Source organism: Hordeum vulgare, chromosome 6H, assembly GCF_904849725.1.
Source record: "Hordeum vulgare subsp. vulgare chromosome 6H, MorexV3_pseudomolecules_assembly, whole genome shotgun sequence".
NCBI lineage: Eukaryota > Viridiplantae > Streptophyta > Magnoliopsida > Poales > Poaceae > Hordeum > Hordeum vulgare.
In genome coordinates, this window is record NC_058523.1 from 467,312,995 (window position 1) to 467,331,330 (window position 18,336).

General features: G+C 41.6%; 1 protein-coding gene across 1 annotated transcript; it reads left to right on the top strand.

Annotated features, from left to right (window-relative positions):
• Nucleotides 1–1,289: 1,289 nt before the first annotated feature.
• LOC123401574 (calpain-type cysteine protease ADL1) lies at nt 1,290–18,140 on the top strand. Its single transcript, XM_045095403.1, has 32 exons — nt 1,290–1,493; nt 3,227–3,413; nt 4,062–4,312; nt 5,270–5,452; nt 5,542–5,677; nt 5,818–5,948; nt 6,027–6,141; nt 6,228–7,254; nt 7,350–7,460; nt 7,897–7,955; nt 8,934–9,096; nt 9,383–9,656; nt 9,744–9,894; nt 9,972–10,083; nt 10,187–10,352; nt 10,468–10,538; nt 10,640–10,731; nt 10,898–11,060; nt 11,163–11,234; nt 11,682–12,059; nt 12,142–12,257; nt 12,357–12,654; nt 12,999–13,318; nt 13,695–14,046; nt 14,158–14,475; nt 14,554–14,658; nt 14,773–14,901; nt 15,625–16,005; nt 16,080–16,217; nt 16,542–16,778; nt 16,991–17,418; nt 17,609–18,140. The coding sequence occupies exons 2-31, from the start codon at nt 3,286–3,288 to the stop codon at nt 17,294–17,296; spliced, it is 6,483 nt and encodes a 2,160-aa protein (XP_044951338.1). The 5' UTR covers nt 1,290–1,493; nt 3,227–3,285; the 3' UTR covers nt 17,297–17,418; nt 17,609–18,140.
• Nucleotides 18,141–18,336: the final 196 nt, after the last annotated feature.

Below are 18,336 nucleotides of genomic sequence, written 5' to 3' on the forward strand. Positions count from 1 at the left end.
GAGGGAGTAGTATATAATTAGGGTGATACGCCCACTTGAATCAAAGGAGGCCTAGCAGTGAGAAGACTTTCACGAGTTTTTTCCCACCCATCCCTCTTTCAATTTAGTACTCCCTACGTTTTAAAATAAGTGTCTTAAGCTTAATACAATTTTGTACTAGAGTTAGTACAAAGTTAAGACAGTTATTTCGGGACGGAGGGAGTAAATGTTTCTGTGGAGAACAATGCATGGCTACCGCCTCCTACCACGTGCCTTCTAACAAAAACCACCAGCTCTTTCCTTTCCGGGATGATAAGATGTAACAAGAGGAGCATAGGCAACACTGGTCGAAACATTAACGATACATGAGTTGAGAGTAGGTAGAAATGGCAAGAAAACATACTCCCCATTTGTTCGGAGAACCGTACTCCCGTCAAATTTTCGTTTTTTTTCCAGTTGAGACATTTCGTTGCAATGCTGCGCGCGGCTTGGCACATTGCCATTTGATTCGGGGAAACGTTTCCTTCGGCGCGCCGGCGGAACCGACGCGCCGGTCGCTCGCTCGCTCACGCGGGCCATGCAACATTTTTCACACACGCGCGCTTCGTTGGTTAGTGGATGCAACTTTTATACCGTGTAAATTTGCTATAACTACTGTTTAATTTTGCTACTAGCGTTTTTCATTTGTTACATTTGTCCATTAAAAATGTTGCATTCACGTTTAGTTGCAACTCAACTTCGCTGGTTTTTTTTGCTACAACCGATGTTTTTTGACTTTTGCTACAACCGGCATCATTTTGTGCTGCAACTGTTCATTAAAAAAGTTGCATACACGTTTACGTAGATTTTGCTATAATCGGCGTTTGACTTTTGCTACCACGCATCATCAACTTCGTTTTTTTGCTACGATCACGCAAATATTTTTTTTGCTACAATTTTTTTTTGCAACCGTTGATGAAAATTGCTGCATCGCGTCGAAATTTACTGCATCAAGAAAAAAATATTGTATGGATAAATCTAACGATACGGACGCACGGCTCGGTCGGAAGTTTCGGCCGGCGCACCGGCGCAGAGCACTCGCTTTTGATTCGGGACTGACGTGAGGTGAGTGCGCTTCGAAAGAAAAGAAAAACAAGGTTGGTCGAAGGCGGCGTTGGTTCGTGTACCAGCCCGAGTCCCTCGGCGCGGGCACACTCGCTCACGCACGCACGCACACGGCACGAGCTCAGCTCACGCCGAGGCAGTCGCGCAGGAGACGCGGTGAAGCGCACACACCAACCAAACACTAGTCAGCACGCAGCCCACCCAAGTTGACAAACGTCACTCGCTTGTCTCCCCCACCCAGCAGCTCCCCTCCCTCGCTCTCGCTCACGCTCACGACACAGGTCCGCATAGCCGCACGGAGACGAATCGAATCGAAGCCCGAGCGGAGGAGAGCGCGAGGCCGTACCTAGGGTTTCGCTCGCCGGCGAGGATCCCCACGCAGCGCCGCCGGAGGCGGCGCCTCCGCCGAGGTAACCGCCCCTTTGCTCCGGGCCCCCCTCCACGCCGCTGGGTCTAGTCGAGCTCGAGCTAGGGTTTCCGCGACGGAATTCCGGGGGGGTTTTCGGCCGGGTTCGCCGGATCTGGAGGGACTCGGCGGGCCGATTGGGGGTGCTCCTCGCGGGAATTGCGGGCTCCGGAGGCGCCGCATTGGCGGGGGTTGGTGGGGGGTGGAATTGGGGACGCTTCCTGCGCCTAGTGCTTGTGGCGTACACTACGGGGTTCCACTTTCCGGGGAGGTTGTATGCATGTACGAGGCGAATGTTGAAAGTTTTATATAGGAGTATTGGGTAGCGATGGCTGCTCGACCTCTCCCTGGAGGGACCTGGAAATGATGCTGCCTGCTTGGGAGCTTAGTAGCACCGTGCTGCTGCACTCTGTGCTTTTGTTGCCGTCCGGGTCGCTGTGTTAAGGTGGTGTTGATTTGTTGGCCGTTTGGGAGACTTTGTAGCAAATGGCTTGGTTAAATTTAGTCTGTCTCTTCATCCTAGACACACCGAGTATAGACATTAGGCTGGTACTGTTTCAGATATAGCTGTGGATAGGGTGATTTTGCCGGGCAACGGTCGGATTTGGTGTTTTTTGTATGCATCTTTGAATTTGCGAGACATATCTCTTTCCATTTTTGCTTGCCAGGCCTCCGCGTTGGCGCCTACATGACTAATGTGTTTAGAGATATTAATATCCCTAATGTTCCGTGTAGCTTAGTTCTTGGTGATTTAGGCTAAGCCTCTGATTTTGGCAACCTTTCTGCATTAATAATGGGTAATTTTTTGGTTGGACCGTTGAACTGGATGTGCTTCATTAAATTTTAGAAGCGAATTTTCGTTAGGGTCAATTAGAAGATTCACTGTACTGATCAAACTTAGTATGCCGTGTTAATGTTTTAACTCCACTTCATTGATTGGACTTCACCGATGGGCAGCAATTTGTCCTGTGATACTGTATTTGTAATTTTGACGGAATTGGGATTATTTTAGGTGATGACGTTATTATTGGTCCTAGCGCTATTATTATTTTCTTGATTTTTTGGCGTTATTCTCATGGATCTGGACTTAGTCTTCACCCGATTGGAGCCAGACAAGTGAGCTGTCCTACCTATCGTTGTAATTTTCATTGGTTCATAATGGTGCTGCTTAAGGGGCAATCATTTATTGGAATGGGCACTACCGTTTCGCTTCTCTAGCTTTCAGATAATGGACTTCTTAAAATGGGGTTGAAATATTATTTCCGTTTTGACGCTTTTCTGATTTAGTAACGAAACTCTGAACTCCTGAAGTCATGTTGGTATTGCGACTTTGAGTCTGTGTTGGCATTGTTTGGTAAATATCCTTGTTTTTAAGGCGTCCCTGAAGAGGCGTCAGAGCGCTCCCCCTCCGCTTTAGAAAATCGACCGCTTTGGGCGCCTAGGCGCCTAAAGCGTCCGCCTAGTCGTCGCCTAGGCGTCAAAGCGCCCCCCCTCCCTAAAGCGTTAAGGCGTCGCCTTAAAAACCTTGGTAAATATTCATCACCCTGTCTCTATGTGAAGTTGTGCTGGCTTAGGACAGCATGGTGATACGAAATTTATTATCATATAGTTTGGGTTTCTTGGTGTGTCTTTTTGTATGGATAGTAAACACTAAACCTGTATACTCGAGTGACGTGTAGTTATTGTTGGCAGTGTAATTACTAATTATGGGATTATTGCGTTCTACTTGTTTGGCAGGTTTCTTCGGGCCTGTATCTATGCTTTCAGCTTTCAGAAGGTGATTGTAGAGGGGGAGGATGGAAGAGGAGGAACACCGTGGAGTTGTTCTGGTATGCAGCGTCTGTGGGTTCCTCTTCGCTGTCCTTGGCCCTCTCAGCTTTTGGGTTCTATGGGCTGTGAATTGGAGGCCATGGAGGTTATATAGGTATGCTTTTGATTGAATATACTTTTTTGCTAGGCTTATACTTTTATTTGCATGTATCATTTGTGTTTCTTACTTGAGATTGACTAATAATCTGCTATGTTAAATTCGTTGTTTGTGCACTCTATTTTTCCTTACTGAAATTCCATGCATTTTATCTTTGTGGTACCATTGAATGTCGTTCTTGATATAAAACCTGACACCAGTCTAATCACATGCATCATACGCAAAGTAGCCCTCTCCCCAGTTATTCTTTACCTCACTGTGATTTCTAATGTTTTTACCGTTATCCAGCTAGTAGTTTGGTTGTTGCATTTGCAGGTATTTCACTCAATAAGATTCATTTTTATCCTAATGATATCGCGGCAGCAAAGTAGGTAGGGGTTGGTATCAGTAACACACTAGCACATGAAACTATTCTTGCAGTTCTATTATATTTCCATTCTACCTTCATACTTTTGGGTTACTAGCCTGCTGTCCATGTATGGAGTATAGTTTTTTTTTCCTGATCCTGCGTTTGTGGGAAGTAATGGATTGGCAAATATGCATCCTTATTTAGGCTCATTGTGTTCACAGTGCATTGACTTCTGGTTTCACTCGTTTGGCTTTCCTAGTTAGCTGTTGATCTTTTTCATCCTATTTCTTATTCAGCTGGATATATGCAAGGAAATGGCCAGCCTATGCGCAAGGACCTCAGCTAAGCACACTGTGCAGCTTTTTAACCCTTTTTGCATGGCTTGTCGTCATCTCCCCTATAGCAGTTCTGCTAGTGTGGGGAAGCATTCTTATTGCTCTTATGGAAAGGAACATAACTGGTTTAGCTGTTATAATGGTTGGCGTTGCTTTGCTTCTGTCATTCTACTCTATAATGCTCTGGTGGAGAACACAATGGCAAAGCTCAAGTATGTTTTCTATCCTCTCTGTTGATTTTATAAATTGGCATTTATTCTTCTAGAATTTTGTCCATGTAGTTCTCATTCTTTTTCCAAACGCCATCTTGCTTGAGTATGGTTGCTCCTGAAATGCATTAGATTTTACTGTGCGTTATATTTGTCTCTCTAGAACACTCAATTCAATGTTACTTGACCCCCCCCCCCCCCCCCCCCACACACACACACAATATATATTTGCCATGACATGGTATTTGGTACTTTTGTATCCAATTTGCACTGTGTTTGGTCCCGGCATCTACCATTCTACCCACAATGGTTGGCCATACAACTGCGATTATTCCATAAAATTTCTTGCAGCAGGATCTGACTGGTCACATGTCACATTAGAAAATAGAGATACCATAGAAATTGTTTCAAACCATGTTCGACATAAAAGGTTGTTAAATCATCACAACCAAAGTATGGCCAAATCACTTCCGTACCTAACCACATTTTGTCTAAGCTTAAATGTGGGTGAAGTTAGCCGTGAACCAAACGGGTGACTTGCATAAAGAGAAGTTCTAAATCCCTGTGGACTGTCGAGGTTCAAAATGTTCGCAAACGTTTCATCTAAAAAGGTTATCAGTAGTACTTGTTCCAGCATTTCTTCACTTTGTTTTGTATTAGATGTTTCTGCTATTGGGTGAATCAACTCTCTGTTTGTCCTTTAGTGAGCTGAGACACTGTTTTCTTTTTGGTTGATCTATTAACGATATTAACAAATGGAAATCTCCGTGGATTGTTGAGGTTCAAAATGTCATCAGCCGTTTCATCTAAAAAATGTTCCAGCATTTCTTCACTTTGTTTTGTATTAGTTGTTTCTACTATTGGGCCAATCAACCATCTGCCTGTCCTTTAGTGAGCTGAGATACTGTTTTCTTTTTGATTGATCTATTAACAGTATTAACATATGGATTTTTGTTGCAGAAGCTGTTGCTTATCTTCTCCTCTTGGCAGTGGGTCTGCTGTGCGCCTATGAATTTTGTGCTGTTTATGTCACAGCCGGTGCTAGTGCTACTGAGATCAATTCTCCATCTGGATTCTTCTTTGGATTATCTGCAATATCATTGGCCATCAATATGCTCTTTATATGTAAAATACTGTTTAATGGTAAAGACACTCTTCCCTCAGCTTAGTTGAGCGTCATCTTAATATGAAAATTTATGAAGCTTCTGAAATTCCATCCATATTATCTGCAGGAAGTGGATTCGATGTTGATGAATACGTCCGGAGATCGTACAAGTTTGCATATTCTGATTGTGTTGAAGTGGCCCCTGTCTCATGCTCCCCTGATCCCCCGGATCCTAGTGAGTTATACATGACAAAATCCAGCAGGTGAGTCCAGTATCTTATTCTCAAAATATCTTTTACCAACTTAACTAAACTGTGGTATACCAGCTTCCATAAGTTTCATGATATTTACTTGGCTAATCTATTTTTCGTTCAAATTTAATAAGATGATGAGTTAAATGCAGGGTGTTGCATCTAGGGCTTCTCTACCTTTGCTCTCTGGTTGTTCTTGTTGTCTACTCCATCTTGTATGGCGTGACATCAAAAGAAGCACGTTGGTTGGGCGCTTTAACTTCAGTTGCTGTAGTGATTCTTGGTAATGCTTTTTCTGTGGACTATCGATTGTTTGTACTCTGTATCTGTTTCTTTGACATCTTTGTTTTCTGTTGTACAGACTGGAACTTGGGCTTGTGTTCATTCCGGTTTGAGCTTCTTAAAAGTCGGACGCTTGCGTTATTTGTGGCTGGGACATCGCGAGTATTTCTCATATGCTTTGGGATTCATTACTGGTTCGTATTAATCTTTGTGCTTCTTTAGTTGATCATATTTAAGTCCTAGTACTTCTTCCTACTTACTGACTAAGGTATTAAATTAGGTACCTTGGACATTGCATTAGCTATGCTTTTGTGGCATCTGTTCTTTTAGCTGCTGCTGTCTCTTGCTGGCTTTCTATATCCAACCCCTCAGTTGCAAGGATAGATGCACTAAGAAGTACAGTGATAAAGCTGCGAGAAGGATTTCGAAGAAAAGGACAAAATAGTTCTTCAAATTCATCAGAAGGTTGTGGATCTAGTGTGAAGCGTAGTAGTGGTAGTGTTGAAGCATGTCAACATGGTAACACTACTGATTCTATTTACAGAAGTAATTCACAGAGTGATGGGGTCAATTGGAACAGTGTTCCTTTTGATCGATCCAACAGTTGTCAGGAAGGCAGGAGCTCTGACAAGAACATAGACAGTGGACGTGCAAGTTTAGCACATCGCAGTAATTCGTGCCTTTCTGCTGTCCAAGACTCTGAAACTGCGATCATTTCTGCTGATAGACATGGGGATACCACTGCTTCACTTGCTGTTTGTTCTAGCAGCGGTTTGGAAAGTCAAGGCTGCGGCTCTAGTGGATCGGCCACTGCCTCGGGTAATCAGCAACTGCTGGATTCGAACTTAGCTGCAATTTTTCAGGACAGGCTGAATGACCCAAGGATCACATCTATGCTAAAAAGGAATGGTGGACTTGGAGATGTGGAACTGGCTAATCTTCTACATGATAAAGGCCTGGATCCTAATTTTTCTTACATGTTAAAAGATAAGGTTATGGATCCACGGATTTTAGCTTTGCTACAGAGAAGCAGTCTAGATGCAGATCGAGAGCATCAAGATGATGCAGATGCTACTGCTACTGATGAATTGGATACGACTATTGCAAACCAGATCTCTTTGTCAGAAGAACTCAGGAGAAACGGGCTAGAAAACTGGCTGAACATTTCAAGAATGATTTTTCATCAAGTGGCTGGTACTCCTATACGGTCCTTTGTTGTATTTACCCTAATATTTATTGTAGAGACAGTTACTGTTGCTGTCCATCGACCAGAGCCCATCAAGGTGATAAATGCAATACATGAACAGGTAATATTTGTCGCAGAGGCACTATAGCAGCTTTGAAAGGTTGATTTAGTATTTGATAAAACATGTGATTGTTTTTTCCCCCTTTCATTTGGCAGTTTGAGTTTGGTTTCTCCATACTGCTTTTATCACCAGTCGTCTGTTCCATCATGGCATTCACATGGTCCCTGCGTGCAGAAGAGATGATGATGACATCCAAACCACAGAAGGTGATTAGTGATATAACAAAAGAACTTCTTCATTCTTTACCAATCATCATGCCATGTCAGATTATAACCGTCATACTAATACGAGGTTCTTATCACCATAATAGAACAAGTACTTTGTACTGTTTCTGTTTTAAAACTTACCATGAGCCAGATGCTATATAATGCGAAAGGAATATGACGCTAGAGGCAAATTGAAATGTTGTGCAAGAATTTTAGCAATACATGTGCGTGCCTCTGGATAACTGTGGGTATCTTTACTAGACATGCTTTAGTGCATCAAAGTCTCTTATGTAAAGGCCATCTATGCTTATCTTGCGGAATATAAATAAATCTGTGCTCATATTGCACCGAGTATGCTGCTATGTTGCTTAATTTTACTTGAAATGCAACTTCATTCTCAGCTATAGTGACTTGCCATTCTTTTCCACATCTTCAGTATGGCTTCATCGCGTGGCTGCTGAGTACATGTGTTGGCTTACTTCTCTCTTTCTTGAGGTACACTCGCTGCTTAATATCTGTAACTATTGTAATTTTAACCATATGCAATACTGCTAATGAATTTCTGCGCCTGTTTGTCTCACTTGAGACTAAATGTTTTCACAAGGGTATGAAATGGTAATATACACATCATGCTAGTCATAACCATTTGTTCTGTATCTGTTCTAAGGGCATTTTATTATTTTATATATGTTTCATACTCCCTCCGTCCGGAAATACTTGTCCTAAAAATGGATATATTGGATGTATCTATAACTAAAATAAGTCTAGATACATTCATCTCTAGGACAAGTATTTCCGGACGGAGGGAGTACATCATTTTTCTTCAAATGGCTTCTTCTGTACAAGAGAATCATTTGTGTATGTGATTTCTCTTAAAAAAGCTTATGGGACTTTATGTTTGTGTATACGAGAAATCCTGAGTGTGCCATCCTCAGTTGGCAAGTGAAGTGATCTATATATCTATTAGTATGTGTTACATGCATGTTTCACTTTAGGTGGCATGAGATGATGGTACATGCTCAAAAATAACTCTTCACTTTGTTTCTAAGGATACCAATTTACATCCGGTTCTACTATGAGGGGCTTTTTCCTGTAGGATGTTAGAGATACAGATCCAACTTTCGTACTCCAGTTATCCATTGAGCTAAGATATAATGCAATATAACATGATTCAAACAAATACAATAATTGTACTGGATTAAGCATTAGGCTAGCACACAGACACAGACACCCTTAACAAAGTCTAATGGTGGTGTCACTGCTGAAGGTTTTCTATTGTTTGTCAGTTTGTCTTAGGGAGGTATTTTTCGCTGGGTAATGATGATGGCTTGACAAATCATCCGCTGTCTATAGTCAAAACCTATTTTACATATAGACTCTGGCAACTAGATATCTTCAATGAGTGCAATTCATATTTTCATTGGTGAAATGTATCCTTTTTTGGGTCTGAAAGTTACCTATGCTATTCTGCAGCAAGTCATCAGTTATATTGGGTTTGTCTCTCACGGTCCCACTTATGGTGGCTTGCCTCTCATTTGCTATTCCTATATGGATGCGTAATGGTTATCGTTTCTGGATTCCGGGAGGGGAACTTGATAATCGTGAAAATATTCGTCAATCTCCAGGGAAGAAAGAGGTTTGTTTTTCGTATCTTAAATTTTTGGCATTGGGTATTATTTATATATGTGCTTACCAATATGCAACGTTCATCTATCTAAGCTCTTTGCATAGCTGTACTTATAATGTATGCCACACTCTGACCCAGCTTCGTGTTATGCCCTGAGTCGTAGTTTTAGTGCATGCACCATTTTCTGTAGTATACTTAAGCATGAGCAATTTGTCCCTATTTTGCACTATACTAGTACCACTAATGGTATTTAAAATTATGTTCGTGTTGCTCATTATTAGTCTTCTGTTGTCAGGGGACTCTCTTCGCTATCAGCATAGTTGTTTTCATTGCATCAGTTATTGGCCTTGGTGCAATAGTATCAGCGAAGCCTTTAGATGCTTTAGGCTACAGAGGATGGGATGCTGATAAAAAGAGTTTTTACTCTCCCTATGCAACGTCTATGTATCTTGGATGGGCATTATCTTCCACAATTGCGGTGCTTGTTACTGGTGTGATACCTATTGTTGCTTGGTTCGCCACATACCGATTTTCGCCTTCATCGGCCATATGTGTTGGCCTTTTCGCAAGTACGTCGTACTCGAACTTTTCTCAATTTGATATTGAAGCCGACACTTCTCAGATATTACAGACTCCTGAGTTGTTACTCTTTGCAGCTGTTCTTGTATCCTTCTGCGGTGCATCCTATTGGGGAGTTGTAAATTCACGTGAGGATGGGATTCCTCTGAAGGCTGATTTCCTGGCAGCACTACTCCCCTTGCTTTGCATTCCTGCAATGTTTGCCCTGTTCACTGGGCTGTATAAATGGTATAACGTCGACCTATAGCATTTGCACTTCTACTCATATTTTTTGCTGTGCTGAGATGAAATTCAAAAAATTGCAGGAAGGATGATGATTGGAAGATCTCTCGAGGAGTTTACCTTTTCGTCGGCATGGGAATGTTGCTATTGCTTGGCGCAATATCAGCAATTATCGTCACAATTAGACCTTGGACAGTAAGTTAACCTAAGTCATTGAAAAATCTTCATATACATGTTTAATTAATTCATCTGTGTATAAGTTATAACGGAGTATAATTGATATGCCATCTTTATACAGGTCGGAGTAGCATGCCTCCTAGTTATCCTGTTCCTCGTATTTGCTATTGGGGTCATTCACTACTGGAAATCTAATAACTTCTATTTAACAAGAACACAGATGCTACTTGTCTGTTCCCTTGCTTTTCTCCTCGTGTTGGCTGCCTTCCTTATGGGTCTGTTTCAGGGTGAGTACAGGTTCTCCCTTCATTTTCTTTCACTCTGCTTTCACTAGTTTTAGCGGTTTGGTGCATTGTACTACTGTTGTCATTATTTCATATTGAATGTCAATATCTTTTACAGGCAAACCTTTTCTTGGAGCATCTATTGGTTATTTCTCATTTCTGTTTCTTCTCACTGGAAGGGCTTTGACTGTAAGTTTGATTTATGTTACTTACGTAACCATTAGCCATCAGATGCTAGTTTTGATGTTTGCTGATCATCCCGTAACACTGAATGAATATAACCTTTGCAGGTCCTTCTATCCCCACCAATTGTTGTTTATTCACCACGGGTACTACCCGTATATGTTTACGATGCTCATGCAGACTCTGCCAAAAATGTTAGGTATAGTAAATAACCTCCGTACCATAACCTTCTGAGATGAACCTATGCACCACATATCTTTCTTATGTTCAGTATTGATCATATTTTTTTTTCTGTTTCTGTTCTGTCCTATCCTAAAAGTGCTGTTGTCATCTGATAAAATACCCTGACACCACTCTCTTTACAGTTACGCCTTCCTTATCTTGTATGGGATTGCATTGGCAACTGAAGTTTGGGGTGTTATTGCTAGTCAAATAATGAATCCACCATTTGTTGGGGCTGCTATTTGTGCTAGCACTCTTGTAATTGCCTTCAGTTTTGCTGTTTCTCGTCCATGCCTAACTCTTAAGGTTGGTACTTTTGTACAGTATAAGCAAACACTGAACATTCTTTGTTTCTGTCCTTTTTTCATCTGTAATTCCAAGTAATAATCTCTATGAAACTTGAATCAGATGATGGAGGACGCCATTCATTTTCTTAGCAAGGACACAGTTATTCAAGCAATGTCACGGTCTGCTAACAAAGTAAGTCGATTTATATCCTACTATGAAGATGATACTTAACAAACTACTGATTTGAAAACTGGTCAATATAGCAATTTTTTGTCCGCATACCACTGTTAAGCCTGTTTGAACCATCTTTTCCACGTTCTTTTCATTAATATCTTTTGTTGAGAGCTATCACCAATTTTGTGCTTAGCTGTGCATATTCTATTCTGTTGCATACCTTTCCTGCCCGTGAACTTTCAGAAGTATGTAAATGTTACCGAGATGGCATCCTTTTGTAATTACATGCCAATAGTTCTTCTTCCTCCGTAGGCATGGTTATCTGTCAGCTGTCAGTCTAGATGGGGGGATCTTGTTAGTTAGTCCACCAGTTTCCAGGACATGTACATAACAATAAGAGCACCATATAACAATATAATATTGTTGTTACCATATCGTTAACCATATGTTCTTTGTACAACTCAGACAAGAAATGCTATATCTGGGACTTACTCAGCGCCTCAGAGGTCTGCAAGTTCTGCTGCTCTTTTGGTGGGAGATCCTGCTGTTACTTTGGATAGGGCTGGGAACTTTGTGCTTCCTAGGGCTGATGTTATGAAACTGAGGGATCGTTTGAGAAATGAAGAAGTTACTACAGGATCTTTCTTTTGTGGAGTAAAAAATTGTTTCATGGTTTGCCCTGGATCCCCAGCAGACGTTGATTATCGGAGGAATATGTGTGCCCATGCACGCATCTTGGCTTTAGAAGAAGCAATTGATACTGAATGGGTTTATATGTGGGACAAATTTGGTGGTTATTTGCTTCTGTTGCTTGGATTGACTGCCAAAGCTGAACAAATACAGGTAAACTCAATATTTTCCGCCATTCTTGTCTCTCTCCTAATTCATGAGCATTGTTAATGCTGTATATTTCTGGTTGTTTCAGGATGAAGTTCGCCTTAGGCTATTTCTGGACAGCATAGGCCTTTCTGACTTGAGTGCTAAAGAAATTAAGAAATGGATGCCTGAAGATCGAAGGCAATTTGAGCTTATTCAAGAAAGGTAACATGCAATTTTTTTACATGATACCATAGTTATATGTAGGGCTCCTTGGAAGTCATGAGCTCATGGTCGAATTTTTGCTTTTATTTGTGTCTGCAGCTACATAAGGGAGAAAGAAATGGAAGAGGAGGTCTTGATGCAAAGGCGAGAGGAAGAAGGGAAGGGAAGGGAAAGAAGGAAGGCATTGTTGGATAAGGAGGAACGCAAATGGAAGGAGCTTGAAATATCACTGCTGTCTTCTATCCCTAATGCTGGAAGCAGGGATGCTGCGGCTATGGCGGCAGCTGTCAGAGCTGTGGGAGGTGATTCCGCTCTGGAAGACTCTTTTGCCAGGGACAGAGTCTCATCTATTGCCCTTCATATACGAAAAGCACAATTGGCACGACGGGCAGAGCAGGTGCTATTCCCATTATGCTTATATTTGTTTTTTATGGTGCTATATGCCAAATATGTACTCTTGGGGTGCATGAATTGCGGATAGCCATCCTTTGTGAGTTTATTGAATCTTTCGTGGTTCACCTTGAACTGGTAACCTAACAACACATCAATTTAATGAGTTCATGATCAAAAATGGGATTTTTAAATAAATTCTATAGCACATGCTACATGCACATTTGCTTTACTTACAGTTACTGCTGATACTAGTTAGATATCTGATACTGTTATGAACTATTGAATAGACTAATATTCTTCTTGCTGATACCATTTAGATATCTGACATTGTTATGAACTGGTGAACAGACTAGTATTCCAGGTGCTGTATGTGTACTTGATGATGAACCAAGGAGTACCGGGCGCCATTGTGGAGAAATTGACTTGTGTCTTTGTCAAAGTCAAAAAGTGAGCTTCTCCATTGCAGTAATGGTTCAACCGGTATCTGGTCCAGTCTGTCTTTTCGGAACCGAATTTGAGAAGAAGGTTTGCTGGGAAATCTTGGTGGCAGGGTCAGAACAGGGAATGGAAGCTGGGCAGGTTGGTCTTAGATTGGTAACCAAGGGTGAAAGGATGACTACTGTTGCTAAAGAGTGGAATATTGGTGCGTCAAGTATTGCAGATGGCAGGTATGAATTTTTCACCACTATTATAGTTTGTGTGGAAACAAAAGAAAATCAAAAGCGGCTAACCTGTTCAACTTTACCTTGCCACTACAGTGACTGCAAGCATTTGCTGTCTGTTACACACTTGCCCTGTTGTTTTCTGTGGGATTCCACTTCTTCTACTAGTATCTGTATAGAAAGAATGTTTTTATCAACATTTGTGGTTCAGATCTGTTAACTCCTGCTAGATTAGTGGTTTTCCCCTATATAGTGTTTGCTTTAGTTGTAATGTTTTCAATGAATAAGTAGGCAGTAGTTCCACTGAAAAATCTTTTGATGCAGAATTTCCTCTACTTTCTTTTACTAGTTATATCTCATAGCCGCCGATTTGGTTTTGCAGGTGGCATATCATCACAGTGACTATAGATGCTGACCTAGGTGAAGCAACTTCTTTCATAGATGGAGTTTATGATGGATATCAGAATGGATTACCATTGCCTAGAAACAACGGCGTATGGGAACCTGGGGCAGATATTTGGGTTGGTGCGAGGCCACCCACAGACTTGGATGCCTTTGGTAGGTCAGACAGTGAAGGTACAGACTCAAAGATGCAGATAATGGATGCTTTCTTATGGGGAAGGTGTCTGACTGAAGATGAGATTGCTGCGTTATATACAACCATGAGTCCCGCGGAGTATGGTTTTTTTGACGTTGCAGCTGAAGATGCTTGGCATGGAAGCTATTCTGCTAGGGTATATTCTAGCTTCTAACTCTTTGTTTGTACCCTTTTGTGATGTCATCATTTTGAAGGTAATATGAAAGTACAGATGCCATTTTCTTAAATTTACATTATTTTCATTCAGGTGGATGACTGGGAGAGTGAAGAAGCAAACTATGAGTTATATGATCAAGAGGATGTTGAATGGGACGGGCAGTATTCAAGCGGTAGAAAACGTCCGGTGCGCGATGCAGTAGCTATTGACATTGATTCCTTTGCTAGAAGACCCAGAAAACCGAGGTTTGAGACACGAGAGGAAGTCAACCAGCGTATGCTCTCTGTTGAAAGGGCTGTCAGGGAAGCACTTAGTGCAAAAGGGGAGAGGACATTTACCGATCAAGAGTTCCCTCCAGATGACCGATCTTTATACGTGGATCCAGGGAACCCTCCTCTAAAATTGCAGGTACTCTTCATGCATATCTGTGCTCCTGTACACCAAATATTGTTCAAGTCTTAACAGTTGATTTTTGTATGAGTTCAGGTTGTTTCTGAGTGGATGCGGCCTTCTGACATAGCAAAGGAGACATCTATTAGTTCTCAGCCATGCTTGTTCTCTGGTTCCGTGAATTCCTCGGACGTATGCCAGGTATATAATGTTTGGCTTGTGCTGGTCTGGTATCTTTCCCTGCAGTAGATTTTTTTAGCAAGATTAAACCATGTTTTGGTAGTACTAATGAATTTCTATAACTGTTTTTTTCAGGGTCGGTTGGGAGACTGTTGGTTCTTGAGTGCAGTTGCAGTTTTAACTGAGATGTCTCGTATATCTGAAGTTATAATCACTCCAGCATACAATGAAGAAGGGATTTACACTATAAGATTCTGCATTCAGGTATTCGATATTCTGAACCTGTCTCTGTTACCATGTGAGGAAATATGCAGCTTCTATTTGCATGAGGCTATAGACCGGTATATATACACGTACATGTGAAGTAAATAGGCGGAAACCCCTTAATCCCTTATACCAATGGTTTCCGCCTATTTACTTCACATGTACGGACACGTATATATTACACCGCTAAGATATTGGCGTTTCTCCTAAACCTAGAGATGTTAGCAAAGAGCTCATATTATCTTTGATGCCTCTTTGTTATCCATTCCTAAATAAGATCTTTTGGTAGTTCAAATTGAACTACCAAAATGTCTTGTATTTAGGAATGGAGGGAGTAACAAATACGGATTACCTTGCTGTCCATGTGGGTTAGCTGCCCCCATTTACATGTAGTGCATTATGCATGTATTGCAATAAAAAAGATAGCAAAATTATTCATTAGTGCAATCCCGCGCAGTTTCTTTCCCCCATTTAATTTAGTACGTTATATGCATGCATGTATTATAGATCAATTCATTCTTGATCAGAGAATTTCCTAATCTGACTCAACAGTATTTAAGAGAACGAACTAGTGCACAGACAATTTCCTAATCAGACTCAACAGTATTTAAGAGAACAAACTAGTGCACACATAGATTTGTCTAGGGCGCATCATATTTTCTCTAGGGCATATGCATTATCTTCCGCTAACTTGACCCTTTCTTCATCACACTTTTCCACTAGGGTGAGTGGGTGGCTGTGGTCGTTGATGATTGGATTCCCTGCGAGTCTCCTGGAAAACCAGCATTTGCTACGAGTAGGAAACAAAATGAGCTATGGGTATCCATTCTTGAGAAAGCTTATGCAAAACTTCATGGCTCTTATGAGGCACTAGAAGGCGGGCTTGTGCAAGATGCTCTAGTAGACCTCACAGGAGGAGCTGGCGAGGAGATTGATATGCGGAGTCCGCAAGCACAGATTGATCTTGCTAGTGGAAGATTGTGGTCTCAGTTGTTACATTTTAACCAAGAAGGTTTTCTTCTTGGAGCTGGAAGTCCCTCTGGCTCTGATGCTCATATTTCATCAAGCGGCATTGTGCAGGGACATGCTTACTCCATTTTGCAGGTTTGCTCTCATTTGTTCGTTTCAACTTTTGGCAGTCTCCATTCTACGTTGATACATTTATACTGTATTTTCAGATAAGAGAAGTTGATGGCCACAAGCTTGTCCAAATTAGAAATCCTTGGGCAAATGAAGTTGAATGGAATGGACCATGGTCAGACTCGTCACAAGAGTGGACTGAACGAATAAAGCATAAGCTCAAGCATGTTCCACAGGTATTCATCTTTTCCTTGCTATATAATTTTGAGTGAGTAGATGGTGCTCCACTAGCTTTGGTCAGAAAGGATTAATGTTTTTTTTGTACTAGCAGAACACAAACAATATATCTTTCTTATGAAAAAGCTCCACATGATTTTTACCATCTCAGTGTCTAAGCAATCAAGTAAACAGAATAGTGTGAAAATTAAAAATATCTTATTATCAATACTTCAATAGCCATCCCTGCAATTTTTGGTTATATTGTCTTTCGGAAAAACAGGCACCTGCATTTGAATTTACAACTCACCATACTATCTTATTATCTATTATTGGTGTTGCAGTCGAAGAATGGTGTATTCTGGATGTCTTGGCAAGATTTTCAGATCCACTTTCGATCAATATATGTTTGTCGTGTTTATCCACCTGAAATGCGCTATTCTGTCCATGGGCAATGGCGTGGCTACAGTGCAGGTGGTTGCCAAGATTATGACTCTTGGCATCAAAATCCTCAGTATCGACTTAGGGTAACAGGACGTGATGCACTGTATCCTGTCCATGTGTTTATTACCCTTACACAGGTATGCGCCATCTGCATGTTAATACTCCCTCCGTCCCAAACTTCTTGTCTTAGATTTGTCTAGATATGAATGTATGTAGTCACGTTTTGGTATTTAGATACACCTACATCCATTTATAGACAAACCTAAGACAAGAATTTTGGGACGGAGGGAGTATAAGACTTGAAGGGAGCACTTTGATGCTGATTTTGACACAAACTTCTGCTTGTCAGGGTGTTGGTTTCTCTAGAAAGACAAATGGTTTCAGGAACTACCAATCTAGTCATGATTCTTCCATGTTCTATATTGGAATGAGGATACTCAAGACAAGGGGCTGTCGTGCTGCTTACAATATCTACATGCATGAATCGGTTGGTGGGACAGATTACGTAAACTCAAGGGAGATATCGTGTGAATTGGTCTTGGAACCTTACCCGAAAGGATACACAATTGTGCCAACAACTATCCATCCAGGGGAGGAAGCACCTTTTGTTTTGTCAGTTTTTACAAAAGCACCAATCAAACTAGAAGCTGTTTAGTGCAAGATTGAGACTCCATGCGTTTGCTACTGATTGCTGTGCCTCACAGCTGTTTAGCCCAGGCTCTTTGGGGCCCGAGTGACGCAGAGTCCAGCTGTGGGTTCAAGAAGACCAGGAAATGGGTAAGCGCTTGATCCTTGCCAGTTGACTATGTTTCTGCTATGCCTGTTTCCTGCAGCAGTATGGTCTAATGCTGCAGTGTGCTCTAAACTATAAACATCCTATCTGGTGTGCAGCTACATGCTGCTGCATTGGTTTAGATTTTTCTTTTTTTGGAATTCAGCTAACCGACGGACCTTCTAACCGTTTCAGGGTATTTGCTATAGCGGGTACGCCTATAGCTGGGATTTATGATGCAGCAGCTCTGCACTTGGACCTGAATGTGCTGGAATCCATCAGGGTGCTCTACCTGCAATTGCATAAGTTTGATTGGTTCAAAGCTGATGAGAGAAGGCAATGCTTTCGCTAGCAAAGAGAGGCAATGTTTCCAGTGAGCAGGTTGCATGGCGGCAATTGATCGGTGCATGTGCTGGATGAGAAGAATCGTGGCGTTTTGTGTCCATGCTTGTAGATAGCGGTGACAGCTAACGTTTAGACCTAGTAGCCCAATCCTGTGTATACCTGTCCGTGTTACCCCTGTACATACTATAGAGTTAGATGAGTTTAACCTTGCGCCTGTCGTTCTTATAAGCGCATATCGCTCTTGTGCAGCTTGGAAATGCCGTTCTAGCAAGCTGCAGTTTTGCTGATCCGTAACCTGAGGTAGTCTGGCCATAGTTGTTTTCATTGATTGCCTGTATGTAACCGAAATCTGATCTCATTGAAAGGAAGCGATTTTTTGGTATATGATGTGAAGCCTTTGTTCCTGTGCTCGTCACTCAGCCATTGTGATAATGACAAAGGATTCTGTTCCCCTGACCAAATGGATTCCTACACAAGCAGTATTACTGTGCTATATAGATTTCAGAATTTATCAATGGAGGCTGGACGGTGTGGATCATGCGCAGCTGGGCAGAGCACGCACATTGTCTTGAACTCAA

Excerpts from the sequence above, each read along its gene's own strand:
- LOC123401574 (XM_045095403.1), top strand. The coding sequence starts at position 3,286 with ATGGAAGAGGAGGAACACCGTGGAGTTGTTCTGGTATGCAGCGTCTGT. Across the intron at positions 11,235-11,681 it reads TGTCACGGTCTGCTAACAAA|ACAAGAAATGCTATATCTGG; the intron begins GTAAGTCGATTT and ends TGTACAACTCAG. Across the intron at positions 16,006-16,079 it reads ATGCTTACTCCATTTTGCAG|ATAAGAGAAGTTGATGGCCA; the intron begins GTTTGCTCTCAT and ends CTGTATTTTCAG.